Here is a 22081-nt window from a genome sequence, read left to right as displayed (position 1 = left end):
TCCCAGTAAATCTATAACCCGCTGAAGGGAAGATAGAAGATCACAGTTTTTCCCCAGATAGACACTAAAGGAAGGTGTGGTGGGAGAGAGAGAGAACCCTGATTAGGCTTATGCAAAACTAACTTTAATAAATTTATGCAGTTACCAAGGCAGTTTGCTCTCTAGGACTTTCTCTCTCTAACTGTCATAATATACAGGACGGAGAATCAATAGCCAAGCTGTTTATATGTGTGAGATCATTGCAGGAAGAATAAACTTGATAAACCACAAAATGTTTGCATAGCGGGGGTTATTACTTCCCCTTTCTCTATTTCACTGTTTGTAATCAGCCCTCCTTTATGCTTTAACTAAAATTAAAGATGCTAGGCACTTACCGTCCTGAAGAAGCTTGTTTAAGTGAACCAGCACTTTCAAACATCTGGGCTCTTGCAGCCACTCTGAAAATGAAGTTAAGAGGCAAGTTAAACTTGTCCTTAAATGTACAGCATGATTTCAATTTTGGCCTAAACAGTTGCACAAGCCAGAAAGGGTTATTTTATTTTATGAACTGTTTACTTGATTGTAAACACATACAGTTCTTTTTATCCACAAGAAAAGTGTTAGGAAAAAGTAAGTCCCATGTTGAATCTTGGCCACATTTCATCCAGTCTTAAAAACATGCCAAACTTTAAGCACCTGGGTAGTTTTCACTGACTTCCAATTGGGGCACCTGCTGAAGGATCTTGCCAAATCAATACACCTGTAAATAGTGGCTAAAAAACAACACAAACAAGACACACTCCTATCATTCATAATTCATACTGATGGTCTGTCACTAAATATATCTGAAATGAGCAACACTTGGGGTCTAATAAAGGGGGAAAGGGCATCAACATTTCTGGGGTTTATTCTCAGTTCTGTCACTGACATGCTGGGATGTTGGGCTAATCAGCCAGCCTGTGTATGCTTGGCTTATCAACCTGTGAAAAAACATAATGATACCTTTTCCAATTTAACAGTGTGGGGCGAGTCTGAATTGGAGTGTGCACAATGTTTTTGGAGGTCTTTGTGATACCCAGTGTTACTTCTGAAAGTCAAGTCATAAGTAAATTTCAATTTATATTTTGTAACGTATTTAATCACAAGAAAACTAACCCCACTTTGCCAAAACAAAGGATTTAACTGTAATCATGCAAGGCAACAGTATACAGCAGTTTCAGAGAAGGGTGTTTTTAGCTCTTACTTTAATTTCTGATTCAGAAATGCAAGACATGATGAACCACATCACTTTATTTCTTGATAAGCTGCCAGTGTAGTCAATGGCCCTGCTGGCTCTTAAAATAATAAACTACAGAAGAGGCAATGATAAGAACGATTAGAGCGGGCAAATAATAGTCAAACTGTTTACCTCCTCCTTCCAGGCTTTAATGCCCAGTAAAGTACAAAGGAGTCTTTCCACTTACTTCAATAGGCTTTGAGCCAGATTCCATTTGCCCAGTTTGGGAAGTTTATGAAACTGGATGAATAATTCATGTATACATAAATATTCAAATAAATGTTCACAGATACTTCATCTATCATTCTAGTTGTACAATACTGTAAAAAAATCTGTTTCCATAAAATCTGGATGACTTACACTGATCCTGGCCTCTGATAGCCATTACTTGATGCAGTATCTAGTCTTAATCTCCTACACATTTTTGGTGGCAGCTCAGGATTAGGTGGAGCTTTTGGTGTATCTTTTGCATCTATTGAGGATAAGCTCTGCACAGATCCACTGAAGCTTTTGTTACCTAAAGAAAATGACCGGAGTGCATAGAACATTAAAGCACATTGAGCTCTCATTAAAACCTGCAAATACAGAACAAAGAAGGATTTTTCAAAGAATAAAATAGGGACAGTATGTACTGAGAGCAAAGGCAGTCTATCAAGTGGAAGCATCATAGCACCAGAATAGAAAATAAAGATATTGAAATTTTGAGAAATATTTAAGATTATTATGCTGTATTGAATGGATTGTGTCTGTTTTAAACACTTACAATAAAAATGTGACAATCAAATGCTACAAAAGGAAACTTTCTTCAGTTTTGAGCATCCATAGATGATTTCTGCATTGTTTAAATTTAAAAGGGTTTGGTAATTAATAATTTCAACTTGTCTAAAATAACATTTGGTTATAATATCTCAATAAAATAAAACATACCTTTCAAAGCTTGGATTCTACCTGTAAAAAAAACCAACTCTGGGTGGGAGAGGGTGGTAGGATAAGTATTGTTCCAAACTATATAGACACTGTTGATGCTTTTTAAGCTATAAAAAGGTGCAAGAGAGGGGAATCTTACAAACATCTATCAAAAAAGAGTAGAGTATACAGAAACATTTCAAAACATAGTAGCCTTCTGACAACCTACACCCTTGTAGCCTTCTGATGTACTTCTTTTTTTTCCTGGGTGCACTGCACCAAATATCCTGCTAGAACAACTTCAAGAAATACAGAGGACTTACCTTCAACTGAAGGGATTGACCTGAGGGAGGAAGCTGCAGATCTTTTCAACCCAGTCAGACCATAAGGTCCCTTTTTGGTCAGATCTATTGGTGGAGACATATTCTCTGGACCAGTGACAGAAGCTACACTTTGGCAGTCTGACTCCACATCTGTTTTTGTTGCGTCCTCTTTAGAGGAAGATTCTGGACTTGTGGTCCAAAGACCTGAGCTCTTCTGCCCATTGGAAGAAGGGGGGGATGCAATCCATGGAATTCCTCCTGACTTTTCTCTGGGCTGGGATGATGCAGATTTTGTGGTGCTGTTTTGTTCTGATGAGTGAGAAGAGAGCGACTCTATGCTGCCCATGGGAGTGCTGTCTGGACTGCTGCTGTATGAATCACCTGGAGAGGAGAAGCGAAATGTAGAAAAGAAACACTGGGTGTGTGTTAATTTCTAGAGGTCAGGGCCATTGGTAGCCCCTGGAGTCTTGGCCATGACCAACACCATTAGTCCACGTATTTTTACAGATAGCTTTTCTAAAGACAGAATGGTATTTTGTTAATTTGCATTTCAGTTGGGCAGTTGTTTTATAACCCCTTTTACATTGAAGGATGCAGTCAGACACTCCTGGGATGGCTTTCACCCTAACTATAGACTACTGTGGCAATGCATATGATTTAGGAGATATACCGAAGTCTTTGGGTCTCTATTTCATAACACCAACTCTTAAGACCCTGTTTTAGTTTGAACTTTAAAGGCTTTTTATACTTGACATCCCTCATAATTTTCCCCATTTGACATACAGCCCCTGACTCAAATGGCTACAACTGTGCAAGAAACATGAGTGAACTAAACAGATTATGAAGGATTAGGCAGACTGCCAGCTACTTTGCACTTGCATCTCTTCCATTAGGACCTAATAGGTTTTAGACAATTTCTTAATTTCTGGAGCTGGTGGATCTGAAGGACTTGAGACTTGCTACAGACCGAGACTGCCTAACCTCAAATGACCAGAACTGAAGTTGGGATGAATTTTCATCCTATGCATAAGAATGGGCAGAAAGGTCAGCATAGAAGAAATACCGCATGCTACAAATGTAGTCCTAGGAAACTAAATTTAACCTATGGAGCCAGTAAATGGAGACTGTTATGTTGTATTACTGCTGGAAAACAGTAAAGCAATACAGTTTTAGCTGTTTTTACAGGGAGTGGTAATTTTAGCATTGTTCTTCCACATCAGTGGCTAGAACATGGTATTTAGTGGTTTGCTTTTGGGAATGGGCTAGTAGATATGCATTAGAAAAATGGTCCAGGAGAATGGCAAGGGTTAACTGATTTTTAAAAGCCTGTTTGTGATGAAGTTTCCTTCAAGGCCCACTGTGCTTGAAACAGGCAAGCAGCAAGCAGGTACACAGGCTGGGAAATGGAAGATATGCACCACACTGTTCCACAACATGAACAGTATATCCAAACAAAGATAAGGGACTCCGCAGGAACAGTGCCAAACTGCAGAGCCCTTGGGATTTCTGGTTTTGGTAGATGGAGAAACTGGTAAAAGCCCAAATTAGGATGTGTGCGTGTAACAGGTTTATGAAACAAAGAAATATGCTGTCCAGAATGTGAACAGTATGATGCCCAGAGATGAAGAGTCATCACAGGGGGAAAAAAGGATACACACGGAGGGATTTCAGAGCAGCAAAGGGTGCCAGAGAGGGGAACCCGAGGTCACCATGGACAGAGGGAATACCACCAGCCTGTTTCACGCATCCCACTGGAGGAGGGAGTGTGGAGGTGGGACTCGGCTTTCAACTTCCAGGCTGTTGACATCTGACAATCAAGAGACAACCTCTAAAGAACTTGAGACTTGCTACAGACTGAGACTGCATACCCGTGGATGACCAGAACTGAAGTTGGGATGAATCTCGTGTACTGGCCAGAGGTACTGTTACCCTGATGACAGCTCTAGGACTGATAGATATAGAATTGTTTGCATTATTCTTATCTATCATTGTGTATCAATAACATTTTCCTATTATCAAATGGAGAGGTTGTGTTCGGTCTGAGGGTTTGGGTCTGCCCAGCACAATATATCTGGGTCATAAATCCAGTGCGAACACAAATGGCCAGGCTGTAAGGTGATTGAGAAAGCTTGATATCTGTTTTTATCTCCCTCTCATATTACAAATCGCAGATATGTTGATGAGCCTACTCTGGGGTTGTTGATGGTAGCCAGTCTTAACAATGCTTGAAACAGAAGTCTTGACTCATGGGTGATCCCAGAGTAGTTTTTTTTGGTGCATTTCCAGGTTTGGAGCATGGAAGAGGAAGCTGGTGGATAGGGTGTCCTTAAGGCTGCAGTATCCTGCCACAGTGATGTGGATATGCCCATAGTTAGAAGGTACTGTTAATCAGAGCATGTTACAGAAGGAACTGAATGTCCTTGTGGACTGGAGTAATAAAAACAGGATGAAATTGAACAATATCAATGCAAAGACATACATTTTGGGATTGATAAAAAGGATCTCTGCTAAATCCTAAGAGCTCATTATTTGTAGGTGACTGAGTAAAAGGGGAAAGATAAATAAATAAATATAAGTGTATTAGTTTCTCTCAGGATGATTATGACTGAGCTGGTATCATGTCAGTGATAAAAGCAAACCACAATCTGTACAATTTATCAGGTGCAATATTTCCAATAGAGAAAGGGAAGTACTAACGCCTTCTTGAAAGAAGGCATGAATACACATTGGGTGAAGATTCACGGGAGGGAGAAGAGCAATTTATGCTAAAGGACAATGTAGACACAAGAACAAATCAGTGTAAACTCTCCATGAAAAAATGTAGCCTGGAAATTCGAAGATGGTTTCAAACCATCTGAACGACCTCTTCAATCAGAATAATGGGGCAAACCCCCTAATGAATCAAAGATGGAGCTTTATCAATCAATGAACAAGATTCTCTAATGTCTTGCAATGGCAGGGGACTAGATTTGATTACTCAAGAGGTCTCTTCCCTATGTTCCTATGTCTAACATCAGACAGGTTGTTCTTAAAACTGCATGCACAACTGAGAATTTATCTATGGATCTTGCTACTCTGCAATTGGGTGGCCCTCTGTAACCCAGGTTCTTTGTCTGAAGAGCAAAACTAAGCTCAAATGATTCTACATGAATGAGAATCTCTCTCCAATCTCTCAGTTCTAATCCTCAAAGGGAATTTACAAAACACCTTTCACAGACAACCCTACGGACTTTACTTCATCAATCTACTGAATACAAAAAAATCATGGACTAAATATACATGTATATACATGTATATTTTTTGGACTAAAAAAATCCATACATTGGACTAATAAATTCAGACATTGGATTTATGACACACTATAACCTGCCTAACATCCGACTCCCCAGGTACCTCTCCACTATTTATAAGCTACATTCATTCCCTGGCTCCCCACCAACCTGCGTCTTGCCCATTAATCTCTGACTCCTTAATTTACATTGTCACTGACTGGCTTTCTTGCATGCATACCAGCTTTTGGCTTCTTTACTATTCATTCCATCCAGAAAGAGCACAGACCAACTGCAGATGCTTCCTTAGCCTGATGAAGGGTGTTTGTACTTGAAAGATTACAAAGAAGAATTTTTCCAACTATATGAGTTGGTCTAATAAAAGATATCAGATTTACCCAAAGAACCGAGTCTGTCTACATTAATGAACTATTTTAGGTTGCCTTTTCCATTGTGGCAGGATCAGCATATTAGTAAGAGTTGCAACCTTATTATGATCTATCTGTGCGCCTTGCTGGATTAATTTTTCTTTCAGGAATGTTTCATGAAATTTACAGGGGTGTAGGTTGTGTTGGTCTAAGGACACAGGCAGACAACGTTCTTTGGGTGAATCTGAAATCTTTTATTAGACCAACTTAAATAGTTGGAAAAAAATTTTTAAGCAAGCTTTCAGGTTTAAAAACCCTTCATCAGGCTGAGGAAGTTTCTGCAGTTGGTGTGTGCTCTTCTTGGATGGAATGAAAAGTAAAGGAGCCAGAGGCTGGGCTGGTCTGCATACAAGACAGGCAGTCAGTGAAGATGTAAACTGAGGAGTCAGTGAGGGACAGACAGGCTGCGTGGGGCGGGGAGAGAAGCAGGATGAATAGTGGAGACATTTACATTTTTATTTATTTAGATTTACTTCTTTTTAGTACTACTGAAAGAGTCTTGCCATGCTTGTGTACTGTTCCCCAACCAAAATGTCATTATATAGCTCTTAATACCTTCATCAAAAATCCATTCTATTTTCTGGCAAAATAACTTGGTTGCTGAACACAACCCAATGGCATTCTGAGGAAACAGTATCTCTCAGAAGCAGTTTTGAATGTGAACAAATACATGCTCTGCTTTTCTAAGGGCACCTGCCAAACTCTGCTGCTGCATCTGGTGCAGATAAATACTTGGCATCAGCCATCCGTCCAACATTTTCTTCACTTGTAGATAGCAGAAAATGTTCCTTCCTCCTTTACATCTGGAGCCCAAAAGAATTAAATAAGTGAAGTACTGCCTCTTTCCCCACAGCTACCAGTGAGTACTCCTCTCTCTTAGTTCTTCTGTTCACTCTCTGATCCCCCAGAACATTAATCCTATCCAGCTTTTCTTCTCACCTCAGTCTTAAAATGGGAGGAAATTTCTGAGAGCATAACTCATGCTATGCTCTGGCATTTTCACCCCCATTATAATACCCTTTTTGCAGCCTCCCAATTCTTCGAACACATCCCCAATTTCCTCAGTCCCTGCCTCTCAAATGAATGCATCATCCCAATGAAAGTCATTCTAATAATTGGTATTTTTCTTTCGTATGATTTAAATAAATCCTTCCCAAGCAGCTATTTACCCATACATTTACTTTGCTACTTAAAATCATATTAAAATAGAGCTGGAAGAGACATCAGCAGATCACTTGGCCCAACCCTCTGATAAGGACAAGAACAACTCCAGCTAAACCATCAAGTGTACACCTTTATAATATTTATAATCTTCACAGGACAGAGGATTTTACACCCTCTCTGGGTAGTCTGTTCCAATGTTAAACCATGCCCATAATGAAAAAAAGTCTTCCTTGAACCTAAATTTCCATTTTTGCAATTTAAGACCATTATTCCTTGTCCTTTCTGTCCCCTGTGGCCACAGAGAAAAGTCTGTATAATTGCCCTTTGAGGAGCCACTTGTGGTATCCAGTGTTACAAAGTACTCTGTGGTACACTTATCTCAATCTAACTGCCACATGATTTAAAATGTACTCTACAAGCTGTAATATAGCAAATGAAATACGTGGTTCACTACTTTTGCTCTTAAAATGCTCTTTAAGTTTGGAAATGAGATAATACAGCATTTTACTTAACCAATAAAAAGTACACTTGAGTCAAGAGTTCAGAACCATTATACGGCTTTTTTGTGCAGATGGAATTAATTGTATGGTCTCTGTCCTGTTCCCAATATACAGCTATCTATGCCATCAAGGCCACTATTGCCTGGTCCCAGTCCCACATTCACTGATAGCCCAGTCCTGAGGTGGGGGAAACGGGCAGCCTGCACTCACCCACGTTTATGGCTCAGTGTCTACCCAGCTCTCCTTACCCCTCTGTGGACTGGAGTGGGAGGAGAGAGGAGCTTTATGGGATGCTGAGAAACCCCCTCTAGTGCTAAGATGCACTATACAAACAATACATGCAAAACATAACATTGCAGGGAAGTTCCTGTAATGTTCAAGAACATTCATACAGGAACACTTGTGCAGTGCTTCCATCATTTTTGCAGTGCTACAGGGAATGTGCATGTCTGTCCCTTTGACTTTTGTAGCACAAGGTTGTATGTAGTGCTACAAATGTATTGTCTGCCCACAGCCTAACCCACCTAACTTTGGACAAGTGTATTAGTTATACCCATAAAAACACCAGAGATTATCCATCTCCACTGGGGCCCTTCAGTGCTGGCCTTCTGTAGCTGTCTCTTTGCTGGCACCTCCATTTTCATCTGACTAGATCTCCCCTTTTCATACCTTATGGTAGTCCAGGCAACTTTGCCATGATAGGAACTGCTTAATTCCCTTCTTTTTGGACATTTTTGGACATTCTGTTACCACTCCAAATTGCTTGGAAGGTATTAATTAGACAAGATGACTGTTGAAAGTACAGTTCCTGAGGGAGAAGTTCTATTTTTTCTTTTACAACCTGGCCTAACACCAGATTGCCAATACTTAATCTGCTAAATGCCCTCCCCAGTCCACCAAACTTCATGGTCAAAACAGCAGAATTCAGAACTTTACTCTCACATTGACTGTGCTGTCACAACGTTTCTAGGAAGCTTCATGTGAGTACTTCAAGAGACCATGCAGTCACAACCTTTTTCAATAAATAAGCAGTTAGGCCACAGGCACAGATTTAGCCTGTCCAGCAGTCCTTGCTGGTTTGCTTCCAGATTCTCTTTAAGTTATCACCCAAATCGAGGTCAGTTTTTTTTGTTTTTTAGAATTGCCATTATAAGAGAGAGAATTTATTTTCTACTCAGTGGGCATGTCTACACGTGTATTTATGCTGACTTAAATTTACTGCGCAGTAAACTACTGTGCAGGAAGTGGGAATAGGCCAACGTCTATACATGCAGGCTTGAAAGTGAATTAATGCTGTGTGTGGACTGACTTGGGACTAAAGTTATTCCCAAGTCAGTCCACACACACAGTGTTACTGTTCAGTAAGATGTCTACAGGTATGTTACTGTGCAGTAATTAATTGGATGTAAATTTGATAACTGCATGATGCAGGTATTAAATTTAAACTCAAGTCAGCATAAGTTGCCATATTTACAAATAAACATTCAATATGTTTGAACCAACAATTCCATTGCTTACTAATTACCAACCTGGAGGCCTAAAGAACAGGGATGGAGAGGTTATCTATAAGAATGGAGAAACTTACTATCGGGGTCTGCCAAACATGGGGTATATCTTCCTTTAGGCTTGCGTGTGCCTGTGGAGAGACATATAGCTCTTGACCTTCTGGAACCTGAACGGGACTGAGGCTGGGGAAGAGGAATATTGGGGTCCGGTGCAGTGTGAAATATCTGTATGGCAAAACAAAAAAACATACTAAGAATGAATCATATTTTTCATTTCCCACTTACCATTGCACCTGTTAAGAATGTTATAAAATACAGAGGCATAACATGTGAAAAATGTTCCTGGGGCAGACCTCTCTCACTGTTCCTCACAAGACAGCAAGCAGAGCAGTAGAAAGCAGTTGGTGCAAGCAGTGTGTGTCATGAAGTGCAAGGTTTTCTGGGAATTGCAGTTCTGTAGTGTGGCTGTGGAGTTTGCTGTTGCTGCTGAGGGAAATTTTCACCCCATTGTTTTGCCTGTGTGGCACACAATAGATCCCATTAGCTTCATATGTTGAAGAGGCTTAATACACATGCCCAGAAGATAAGGCCTCCATAGTAGCAAGAAAGGAAGGAGGGTGATAGAATCCACGTGGACAAGAGATCTTAAAAAATTATGAATACTGTACAGTAAATAATCCTTCTTTCTGTTTCAAGTCAGGCTAGAAGATCTACTAGGTCCCTTCTGACCCTAAATCTATGAAACTATGAAACTATAAGTGATTGTCTGCCTAAGTTCCATGTTTGTTGACTTCAAGCAAATTACTAGGAGTCCCACATAAACAATGACTGTATGACAACCCCACCAGCGTGGGAATCTAGTCTGGAAGCCTTTGTCAAGCAGTAGTGTCTTGTGAGGATCAAGGTGAGGGCCAAGCTTCATGAAGACACTTGACAGGTTTCAGAAATGAGACTTATTTCTAACACCTCTAGTGGAATGAGTGCTGTTGCGGCAAGGTGGCTCAAACAAAGCTAACCTGTTCTGAAGTAGTTGGAGACTTCCCTAGATAACCTCAGATATGATATTACCTGACCCTCTCTACATAGACCAAAAGCAGTCTAGGTGGGTTTTTTACATTAATATAATGACCTTACTAAACCTTCATAATAAAGTACATGAAGCTTAGCTTATCTGTGGTTTAATGGGGCTTGGGATAAGTAAGTGGGAGATAAGCACTTGGTTCAGAAGTAACTCTTGTTCAACTTGGAACAGAACCTTGAGAAAACGCCTGAATCATGTGGTTTTTGTGGAAATATGAAGTAAAGAGGACCCACCATGAAGACCTGAATCTCCCCTACCCTCTGAACTACAAATAAACCTAGACACTAGTATCCATGACCAGATGGTCCATGGTACTAGCTGTATCATTTGAAGACATGATGCAGGCATGAGCATAACCCCTAAGGCCAGTGCAAAGTATTAAGCATTCCCAGGCCTCTGTTCATACATCGATCAAAACTAGTTCTAACCAATTATTAAAACATATTTAGGTGGCATCTTCCACATCCTACAACCTTCCCACCAAATGTAGACACCTATTTGGCAGGTCACTCTGATCTTTGTGTTGGTGTTCTGGTCTGGTTTTATCAATTTACTCCCTATCTGTTGGTTTTGGAGGTTCCAAATTAATTAGTTACTTTCTCATAATTTTTGTGGAAGCTTATGGTATGCCTAATTTTATATTCATTGGGGCCTACTTCAGTTCATGCTGTTATCAGAGCCTCTGCGTGATTTGTAAAATGCACTGATTAATTGTTATATTAATCCATACTTCAGTGAGGTCTAAAGCTATCATGGGTAAGACAGAAACGGGCCCACTCACAGTCCTCTGTGTTCTCAGGTGGGGCATGAGACCTCTGTCATGCAGACACGCCCCAAAAGACTCTGCTGGCCAAAATCAATCTGACTTTGGGCACATGGAATCAAGAGAGTAAGCCATGAAATCACTCCAAGAAGCATTTTTTTTTTTTTTTAATCTGAAAATACCCCTTGATATAGCACTAGAAACTAGATATTGCACGGGGAAGTGAAGGCAAAGACACATTTCTTCTTCCAACCCAGAGAACTGACTACATTCTCCAGCAAGATTCTGCACAGCTCCTGTACTCATGTGCAGAACCTGTTGAGAGCAGGGCCCTTTGCATGAAACGAAATAAAAATGTTCTTCCTCCCAATGACCTACATATACAGCAAATCATTTTCTTTTTCAGACGCATCTGATGAGGCAATGAAAAAGAGATCCTGTAGTGTGTTAACTTCACTCATATTGCAAAAATATTTTCAAGTAAAAGATGTCAGATATTGCTCTACCTTTTCATAATGCTCTATAAGAATTTCAACAACAATATTCTGAAACTTAATGTTCATCATAGCAGCCACAGTTTCTTCCTGTGCTCGCATCAGAGTTGGACCAAAAATAACTCCTAGGTTGGAGACTGTCATCAGATTTTGTTGACTGTGTAAAGATACCCTGTAAATAAACACAAAATAAAAGATCATTACATAAATATATCAATCTCCCAATCCAAGAAAGGACAAGATATTTCTGTTCCCGTTCAATAACTCATTCAAAAATTAAGTTGTCTTTGCAATAAAGGCCCTGAAAGCTCAATGTTCCTCCCCTCCCCAGTTTCTCCCCCCATTATATCAATTGCATAGAGGTAGTTAGCCCTGTCTGAAAACAGGCAGAAAGTAGGACAGACTGACACCTTACAAATTAACTGGTTCAGAGAGGTATGAGCGTTTGTTGGCAGCGACCTACTTTGTCAGAGGCTAGGACTAGACACAGTCTGATGAAGTAGGCTGCTGCCTATGAAAGCTTATGCTTCTCTGAACCAGTTTGTCTTTAAGATGCCTCCTTGCTCCACTTTCTGTCTATGAATTCTATATAAATGATTCCCTGAGAAAAAATGATGAAGACAAGAAAATGAAGACTATATTCTAGACCGTACTGCAAAGTGGACAAATAGAGCACTTTTTGATGAAGAATAAAACTGGGTCTCAAATTTCTAGAAAACAATTCTTTTGTTACAACAGTTCTCCAAACTGCTAATGTGACAATACACATGTATGTATTAGGGGTGTGCGAAGCTTTGGTCCGCAATTCAATTTGGAGAAGATTCAGCCTGTTTTGGAGGCTGAATCACCGAGTCTGAATCGAATCGGGAGAAGAAAAAAACGCTCTGAATCGATTCGGAGCCTCTGAATTGATTCAGTGGTGGTCTTTCAGGGGAACAGAAACTGAGAAGAGGAAGGGGGAGCAGGGGGGGAAAGACTGACATCTGTAGCTGGCCAGTGACTGTAATCTTTCCCTGAGTCCCCATCCAATCACAGTGCTCTGAGGGAGGACATAGAAACAGCACATAAGCCTCTGTCTGCAGCATTTCTGTCCCTTTTGTGAGCTGTTTCTGCCTCAGCAACATTGTCTGAAAGGTACTGGACTGGCTTGGCTTCCTACCTAGTATGTCTCCTGCTACTTTCTGTTCTTGGAAAGGATTGGATATAGCTTACTAACTAGAATCCCTCTACTTATCCAATCCATTTCTTTCAATTTATATTTGTTCTTGGTGTTTTTCCCCCACACTTCTTAAAAAGAAAGCTGTGTTTTCCTTGGCAGTGAAACCCCTGCACCTATCTCCTTGAAACTTGGAAGGCCTCATGTCCTCAGAAGGGGCTACCATCTCTGCTGTTTTCATCCAAATCTGCCTTAACATACACATATGACATAAATTTAGCTCTCAGCCATTTCAGGTACAGTTTCCAAAAAACCCCTGCACCTATCTCCTTGAACCTTTGCATGCTTCATGCACTCAGAAGGGGCTACCATCCCTGCAATTTTTATCCAACTCAGCCAAAAAATGACAAAGTTATAGGTATTTCAGTGATTCCCTTTTATAGTCTATGGCTGAATCTCTGAGTCTCTCCAAATCAGTGCCAAATATTCTGAAGCTGATTCGGCCAAATCGATTTGGAACAGTGATCTGAATCTCTGAATCAAATCATGTCCTCTGAATCTGCTGAATCCAAATTGAATAATTCCCTATTTGCATAAGCCTAGTATGTATCCAAGATACATATGGTACATTATCTCAGCTCTTCATAGTCCATATTACATAGTGACTCACAGTATGTGAGAGGTAGAGGAGTGCGAGTAACTTCCCATCGTTCTCTCTTCTAGGTGGGGTTCTGAATTGGTGGGCAAATAATAAAATACCTTCAGTTTGGCCTTCAATTTTACCTACTGATCTCTCTTAGTACTTATTTTTTGCTACCAACATTTCTTTGCATGTAACATCTCATATCTGGAGATGATGGCAGTATTTATAGTCAGCAAATCAGGATATAATTTGCCTATTTATCTGTGAAGATACAGTGTTTAAGTTAGTTAGAAAGTAAGAGTCTAAACCAAAGCTCTACAGTGAAGGAGAAGTTCTAGGAGATCCAGTTTCTTTTTTTTCCTTTGGAGTTTCTTGTTCAATACCACATCTGAGTGACTCTGATTATGCAAAACTGAATACTATCAGGTGACAAAAGTAAACATGTTGGACGCATCCAGACAAACACAGTTGTGCAGTATGTAGCATTGCAAAAACACCTGCAGTGCCACATACTGCACAGTCAAGTGTTTTCCATGCTGCAAAGGCATGCTGCCTGTGCATGTGCTGCTCTGCCTTTTTTTCTGTGGGTTTTCTTGACCCCTGGATATCCCACGGGAAAAAAAAGTGGAGCAGTGCACACATGGGCAGCACATACCGCTGAAAAGCAGAGCCAGGCTGCCTGGAGCTGCGCTGTGGCTGCCAGCCAGGCTCTGCCTGGCAGGGTCACCACTGCTGCAGCCCCAGGAGCCCCAGGTAAGGATGCTGGGGCCAGCACATTGCTGGCTCCAGCCTCTCCTATTGCCCCACAGGGTAAGTTGCTGAGCGCCAAAGCGTGTATGGCACACGCGTTCTCCAGGGACAAGTAGCTGTAGCACAAGGTACTCTGCTGCTACTTGTCCCAGGGGAACCAAACATCCATGTTCATCTGGACGTGGCCATTCTGCATATCTATAAAGTTACTGAGCGTGAAGATATGCAACATGAATGATCTAACTTTAGGATAAAGGTGAAACACACACAAGATAAAAAACTTTATCCTCCATTTTGGAGTAAAGTCATGCTTTGGAAAACTGCATCAACATAGGTCCTACCAGTGGACTAGCTGAGTGTCCACAGCTTTAGCTATTTCATTTCAGGATGGATGTTTGCACAATTCATATATGTTATTACTGGCTCCAATGGAACTTAGTATCTGCTCTGGACAGTCACCCCAGACGGTAGTCATCTGTCTCATCTGGACAAAGGTGTAATTTTATTCCAGAGTAAAATCTACCGTAAACTACTCCAAGGTAAATGGGCTGTTCAGACCCTGAGTATCCAAAATTAATAGCTAGTAAAGAACAGAGGGAAAAATGTACTAAACTACATTTTGAGACCTGCTCGGAAAGACTGGCTTGAATATGCATAGATAAGAAGCTTTCAATCTGTGGGCTGTGATTCTCTCATGGGGGGGATGGGGTGTCATTGTGTACAGGTTTCATCTGCATCATGTCAACCCCCTCTTTTCTTATATTCTCCGTAACAAAAACAAAAGTCTCTAAACTTTATGTCTATGGTGGTAACTTCACAAACTTGAACTGGGTGTACGTTAATTCAATTATGCTTGCCTGAATCCATACAGAACCTGAATAATAGCTCAGAGAGGTGTGACCTAAATTATTCATTTCATTAAAGCTCTGTTGGTTTCTCTTTTTTTCCTCATGTTATTAAATTAATCATTTTGGCATGGAATTTCCAATTTTGCTAAGCTAAATGCTCACCGTTATGGCTTTCAATATCCTGGCCCTGAAGCCATTTCTAGCTCTCCATCTTTTCTTAAGAGGAATTTAATTGGATTATAATCCATGCTCCCTGCATAGATCCTGGAATAAGCCAGTAGGGCAGTTGTAGCCAGCCATCTCAGTTTCTTAACCATTTTTCAGTTCTACAGCTCATGTTTGTGCCCTGACTTTTCCCTCTGGCAGGCTCAGATGAAAAACACACACCAGACTGCCTATACTTAAGTCCAAAGAGTTACAGTTGCTGCCAAATGCCATGGCTATTAAAAGTGGGGAGCAGACAGCCACATGGAGCCCAACCATTGTATCTATAAAATAAACCCACTAAGTTACTGAAATGAGGGCTGTCACATTTATGAAGTAAAGATAATGTTTTATTCAATGGAAATGCTACAAACTCAAACATTTCTGAGCATTAGACATGGTGTCACTACGAACAGTAAAAGGTGCCAATAATTTGGGAACACTGACTGCACCCAGTCTATTGTCAAAACAAATCCTCTCTCCAATGAAATGGTCAGCTGATGTAACTTGGCTTCAGATGCAGGGAGACAAATGCTTAAGAGATACATTTTCAGTATAACAGGATAAAACTAGAGATATGGCTTCTGCCCAACACAAAAATTGTACTACTCATTAGATCAAAGGATGTTTTTTAACCCAGTAGCCTGTTTCTGACAGTAGCAACTAACAGATGCTTGAGAGAGAGAGCTTGAGAAACAGGGTGGGTGTACAGTGGTCCCTCCACTATAGAAGTATTCATCCATACTGTACTCCTCTAGTTAGTAGTAGTTATAGGTGTAGGGATGTTGTGAAGCTGAGGGTATATCCCTGACTGCTGTGCTTAATAGCCCCTAATAGATCTATCCACCATCTATTTGTCATAACTTTTTTGACTATTCCTATTGGCCTCCACCAATTTCTAACATGAATTATATGTTACTTAAAAAGCACCCCGATGGACCTCTAGTTCTTTTATTATGAAAACGTACTGTATCTTATCAGAAGTAGCTTTCTATGAGGATATCTTGTCTCCTGACAGGATGTGCTACAGGGAAAACCAATCTTTGAAGTTTTCCAAGAACCTAGTTTAGCAGGGGACCAGGAGGAATTGAGCAGTGGGGAAATGCTCAACACATCTTCCTGAGACCCAAGTCACTCTGGTCTGGGGAAGGCATGGAGAGCACTTGCTGCTCATCTCCTCTTAGTCCCAGGAGGAGTTGAGTGGAAGGGAAAGGCTCCTGTGCCTTCCCCAGACCAGTCACCGTGGTATGGAGAAGATGTAGGGGGCAGCTGCTCTCACCCCTCCCAAATACCAGGAGGGGAGAGGAGGCCACTCCTTGCTCCCTGCCTGGTCCTCAGACTGGAATTCCTAGTTTGAGGATTGGGTGAGGGGCTTCGAGCAGCTGCTCTAGTCCCCTTGCCAGTGGGGGCTGCTCTAGTCCCCTTGCTCCCTACACTTTCCCCAGACTGAAATCATCTGATCTTGGGAAGGCATGAAGAGCGGGGCAGAATTAACAACTGGCAATTGCAAATATTTCTGGCAGGGACTGCAATACAGTTAGCAATTTCTGTCTATGAATTATATATAAATGATTCCCTGAGAAAAAATGATGAAGACAAGAAAATGTAGACTATATTCTAGACTGTACTGCAAAGTAGACAAAGAGAGCACTTTTTGATGGAGAATAAAACTGGAGCAGTTTTTGATGGATTAGCAATTGTATTGCTCTCCCTGCCAAAAACATTTCTAGCACTGGAAAATTTCCATGACAAGAAATTAATGCCTGTTCATATGTTAACTAAGAGTTTATGTTGAATTGCATTGAGCCTTGCTTACAAAAGGCTTAGTTACAAAGGCATTTGCTTACATCTTCCCTCCTCATCTTGCTTTAGGACCACTCCCTTTTACCATAATTTCTTTTTGCTAATAATTCTTACCATTCTGAGTAACAGTTATTAATGCCGTGATCCTTTTTAGAGATTTCAAAAAATAATAATTAGCTACCTCCTTACCATATTTATTCTTAACCCTTGCTATTTGGCTGGCCTCCACATCTGTGCACAGCAACAATTATCTCCAAAATCTTTCAGACATTAAAACAAACAAACAATGGCCCTATCTTCTCTTGGTTCCCAAACCCACCTTTCTGATAGTCCACACTACTGCAGCTCATGAAGTTTGATATTTTACAGTTTAGTAAGAACTCCCAGCAGTTACAGTCTGGCAGCTCAATTTGTTTTTAAAATATTATACAAGTATTACTTAATGAAGGAGGCATTAAAGCAGTACAATAAAATGTAGCTGACATCATTGCTGTCGGGCAACCAGGTTGCATAAGCCTTGTTATGAAAATGGGAGAAACTTCATAAGCAAGGTAAGAAAGGTCCAAGGACTTTTCCAGGGCCACAGAAAGATCCTGCCGGATCTAAGATCAGAACTCAGGAGCTGCTGAATTCCAGTCCTGGGTTTACACCACACAATGTTCTTTTGGGTGAGTTTTGAGTATGTGCAAGACACACATAGTAGTGAGAGGGTAACTGAATTCTCTTGGCATAGAGAAGAATGGAATGAGAGGACTCAGCCAGTGCATACAAAAGATATTCCCTTTCCATTAACAACTGTAGAGTTTAATACTCTATTTACACAAAGATCCAGGCAAAATATGATTTGTTTCTTAGCACTGATGATAAAGAAAGAAAATAAAAGTCTTCCATTCCACGCATCTCCTGTTTCACCTACCTAAGTGCAGATTATGCTTCTTAAAAGTAAACACAGACAAGAATGCATTTATCTGGGGACCAACTCATTCCAGAGGCATATTTTGGGAATTATTGTATTCTATTGGCCATGACCCCAACTTATTTTTCTTTCTGATAGACAGCTTATACATGACTTACGTAAGCAAGAGCTGTATACAAAGTTCACTGGTACTTAATGATAATGGAACTTTGTATTACTGAGCTCAAACTGTAAGCAGGAAAAATACAAAATGTGTCCACACTTGAAAGTTCATAATTTTGTACTGTGTTGAACAAAAAAGTTTTATAGTCCTTTTAAACAAACTATGTCTTCTCAAAATATAAAACAGACCTGGGTTTCCATGGTGACAAATTGTGTAATTTAGTTAATAAATGGAAGGATGAAGTTAATATTCTTCTAACCAGAAATGACTAGGTAGAAATTTAGAAAGACTCAATTTCTTACAAAAGCAATAAGAGGACAGAGTTACTGTTCAGAATAATCATAATGTGGAACATTTTGATAAGCAATTTTATTTGTGCCTAGTTTTACTTTTGCTGGGGTATTGAGAAGATACAAGCCAGCATACATTTCAGGTAGCAGTGTGCCTTTTTCATTAAGGCACACTTGCTTTCTCATGGAAATCTCTTTCTTCACTCACTGTATCATAGAAGAAAGTTTTGGAAACTGCCAATCTACAGACTCCAGTCTGCCTCTACCATAAGGGTGTGCTGTTATTAAATTTTGTTACTGAACAATTTGTTTTTATAAAGAAAGCAAATGCATAATTTGTCTGGGAAGTTTTTCCAAACAGAGTGACATCTCAAGTTTATTTGCAGATAAACAAACCTTCAGTTTTTGTCTAATGCCAATTTACTAGGACACATTTACATAGCATGCCTTTGCATGGTGTTTTTCAAGATTCATTGTGATGTTTTTTAGGTCCATTCTCCATGACACCTTCAGATAGAAACAAGAAAGGAAAGGAACACAAGGACTAAACCAAATCAAAGTATTATCATTCCTATTAGATAATCCCCCATCCTGTTCCACCCCCACCTCCCTCCCAGTTGTGGTGCATTCATGTAATGAAAGAGAAGAGAATGTAAGAAAGAAAGGAGAAAGGAACCAGTTTGCTGGATGGAGAAGCCAAGCTGCTTTGATGCGGTCAGAGCAAAGGGACTTTTCTCCTTGCATCTGGGACAGGATATAGGAGTTTGTTTGATTTGGCTTGTTTAATTAGTGACTGAACTTTACTTTGGAGAACTGGCCATGGAGCTCATAAGACAGCATACTCTCCCGCAAAAGCCAGCAAGAAAAAGGACCTCCTTACAAGCACCAAAACACCTAGGCTCCTGAGATGCACTACACGGAGTGACTGCAAGGGTTATTTCTGCTTTTTAACCAATGACTGTATAGTGCAAAATTCATAAGCAGTCCTTGTAGCAGGGACTGGAACTTAGGCCTCCCCCCACCCAAGGAATGCCCTCCTCAATGAGTCAGAAAGTAACATTTTCTTCATCTTGCGCTCCTCCTGGGCCTTCAAATATTGCATCTTGGCTGCCTACTGAGCCAGTTTCAAGGAGGGAAGAAAGAAGAAGACATCTAACCTAATTCATAGTCTGATGACTATACAGACTATACATAGTCTGATGAGTATACAACACTCTTCTGACTAGTGGAAGACACAGATTTGAAATCCCTCAGTGATGGGGGGCCTATGATTCAAGCTTCCCACTTCCTGGGTAAATGCTCTTGTCACTAGGCTATGAGCAACATCATCACTGGTGTGATTTATACTGAGCGCCACTGTCAGATGAACTCATTCAGATAGCAACTCTCCTCTGAGCGATAGGGATCCCAACATGATGGAAGCGCCTCCATCACAGCCCAAGTAAGACACCTAAGTACTGAGGAAAAGGAAGAGTTCAGATACATCCTTGTGTTCAGCATTTTTATTGACTAGTTACAAGGGCCTCCAAGATGAGCAAAAAGATAAGCTGGATCAACCTAAGGGATGCTGTGAAAGCACTTTTACACTGTTTAGGAAGCCTTGGTGCCTCTCCTGTCAACTTGGATCATGTTCCTAGGGCAAAGCTCCTAAATTTGAGATACTAGTGTGTAAGAGAGAGAACCCTGAATGCTGATCAGGATCTGGCCCTAAGTGCCTAGCTCCCTTTGACTGTGCATAAGAGCAAAGTCCCTCAATTGCTGTTTGTGACACTGAAATCACATTAATCTGAGCCTGCAAAACATTTAAATACGAGGGCCAACTTTTAAGGATGTGAGCAATTTCAGTGAAGTCAATGTATCCTGGGATTTTATTGCACAGGGAGAGGAATATCCTATGAGATACTGAAAATGGACAACACTTCATAAAAAGACACAAAGGTAGGAAGAGGAGATGAATGGAACCAGAAGGCAAGAAGAATGGGTGATAAAACAGTTTCAGAAGTCAATAAACAAGATGATTAATTACAGTAGGCAAGATATAAAAGGGAAATTAGAAAAGTGGAAAAATGAATGGGAGTTTTTTAAAGTATATAGAATCAGGAAGCCTGGTAAGATGATGATATTTCTGAGACATCACCCTGTATATGAGCTTTTCTGGCACTAAATAGAAAGTAATCTGAGGGCTCTGAGAAGGAGGGTTGGAGTAAACTGACCATTTAAAAAGCAGTAAGTCACCAAGCCCAGATGGTATGTAGCCAAAGTTTAAGTATAAAGTAGCTGAGGGGCTGAAAAAAGTATGCAATCTCTTACTAAAAACAGCTACTTTCCCATGGAATTGACAGATAGCAAATGTTGTACTTGTATCTAAGAAATGCTCTAAGAGTGGTCTTGGGAACTGTAGACCTAAAATCTATAACTGGGAAATGAGCTGAAATGAAAAGTTAAAACAAAATAAAAATGCCAGGAAAAATCACAGTGTGATATGGTTTAACTAGTATAGTTTCTGCAAAGAAAATGGGGACTTGCTGTTTTATGCACACTTAAATTGATGATTTTTAGTCAGTTTCACCAATTATGCAGTTAAATGTAACATAATTGCATTAGAAAGTAGACAGTGGGAATGAAGAGTTCTTATGCACTTAAGTGGTGTATGCTCTTAACTGATATGCAGGTAACCAATGATTCTTCCAATGTAAGCAACAGACAAAATTTAGGACTGGCATCTAGTAATGCAGTTGACCAAGTTACGCATTTATCCAACAAGCAAATAGAATACACTGTTCTGGACTACATTGACAAGTCCCATATTTATTAGTACAGTAGTATCACAGATCTCAATTTCTGAACTAGAAACATAATTTGGAAAAGTTATAGGAATTAGACCTGCTTAATAAAAACAGTTGGGGTGTTTGCAAACATAAAAAACTCCCAAAAGAACGGTGCTTTACTTTAATTTTGGCATGTTTCTTCACTGAGCCCAGTGCATGCCCAGAAGAGGCAGCACGTTACTTCAACCTGGCTCTCCTGATATCTGTAAAGATCAGGTGCTTTAGTGTGGCTTTTTGTGACACTTTTTAATAGCTTTAGATAAACGTGCCAAAAAACTCCACTGAAGTACTCGATCTATACAGATGCTGCAGAGCCCCGCTGAAGTAATGCGCTGCTTCTTTCGGTAAAGCACTTTTTTTTTTTTTTTAACAGCTGCAAAAAGCATTGCTTTCTAGGATGCTTCATGGGCCTAGTTAAGATTCTGCTTCTAATCTTAGCACATATTTGTTCACTGAATTCTCAAAAGCAGTTTACAAGCCTAACAGAATTTTCAAGTAGTCATTTCATAGAATCATAGAAGTAGGGTTGGAAGGGACCTTGAAGATCTTCAAGTCAGACCCCCTGCCTGGGCGGGAGAAAAGACTGGACTCAAATGAGTCCAGCCAGGTAGTCATCAAGTCTCTTCTTAAAGATCCCCAGGGTAGGAGCCAGCACCACTTCCCTAGGAAGTTGGTTCCAGCTCCTAGCTACCCTAACTGTGAAGTGGTTCTTGCAGATGTCTAATCTAAATCTACTCTCTAACGATTTGTGTCCATTGTTTCTTGTCATGCCAGGGAGTGCTAGGGGAAACA

At 40.3% G+C, this 22081-nt stretch overlaps 1 protein-coding gene across 4 annotated transcripts in view; it reads right to left on the bottom strand.

Annotated features, from left to right (window-relative positions):
* The window catches only part of ARHGAP42 (Rho GTPase activating protein 42), a 448389-nt gene that overhangs the window by 22926 nt on the left and 403382 nt on the right, over positions 1–22081 (bottom strand). For all 4 annotated transcript variants that reach the window (XM_019524224.1, XM_019524221.1, XM_019524223.1 and 1 more), the window contains exons 18-22: positions 11701–11860; positions 9431–9575; positions 2485–2865; positions 1616–1772; positions 375–437 (exon numbers count right to left, since the gene is read on the bottom strand). In XM_019524224.1, the coding sequence (XP_019379769.1) occupies positions 375–437; positions 1616–1772; positions 2485–2865; positions 9431–9575; positions 11701–11860 (906 nt within the window). The remainder of the gene's footprint in view (positions 1–374; positions 438–1615; positions 1773–2484; positions 2866–9430; positions 9576–11700; positions 11861–22081) is intronic.

The sequence above is a fragment of the Gavialis gangeticus genome, unplaced genomic scaffold (genome assembly GCF_001723915.1).
Source record: "Gavialis gangeticus isolate Ggan-Ray unplaced genomic scaffold, GavGan_comp1, whole genome shotgun sequence".
In the NCBI taxonomy this organism is placed as follows: Eukaryota; Metazoa; Chordata; order Crocodylia; family Gavialidae; genus Gavialis; species Gavialis gangeticus.
Note: the sequence above shows the minus strand (reverse complement) of the source record. Positions and strands in the feature narration are given on the sequence as shown.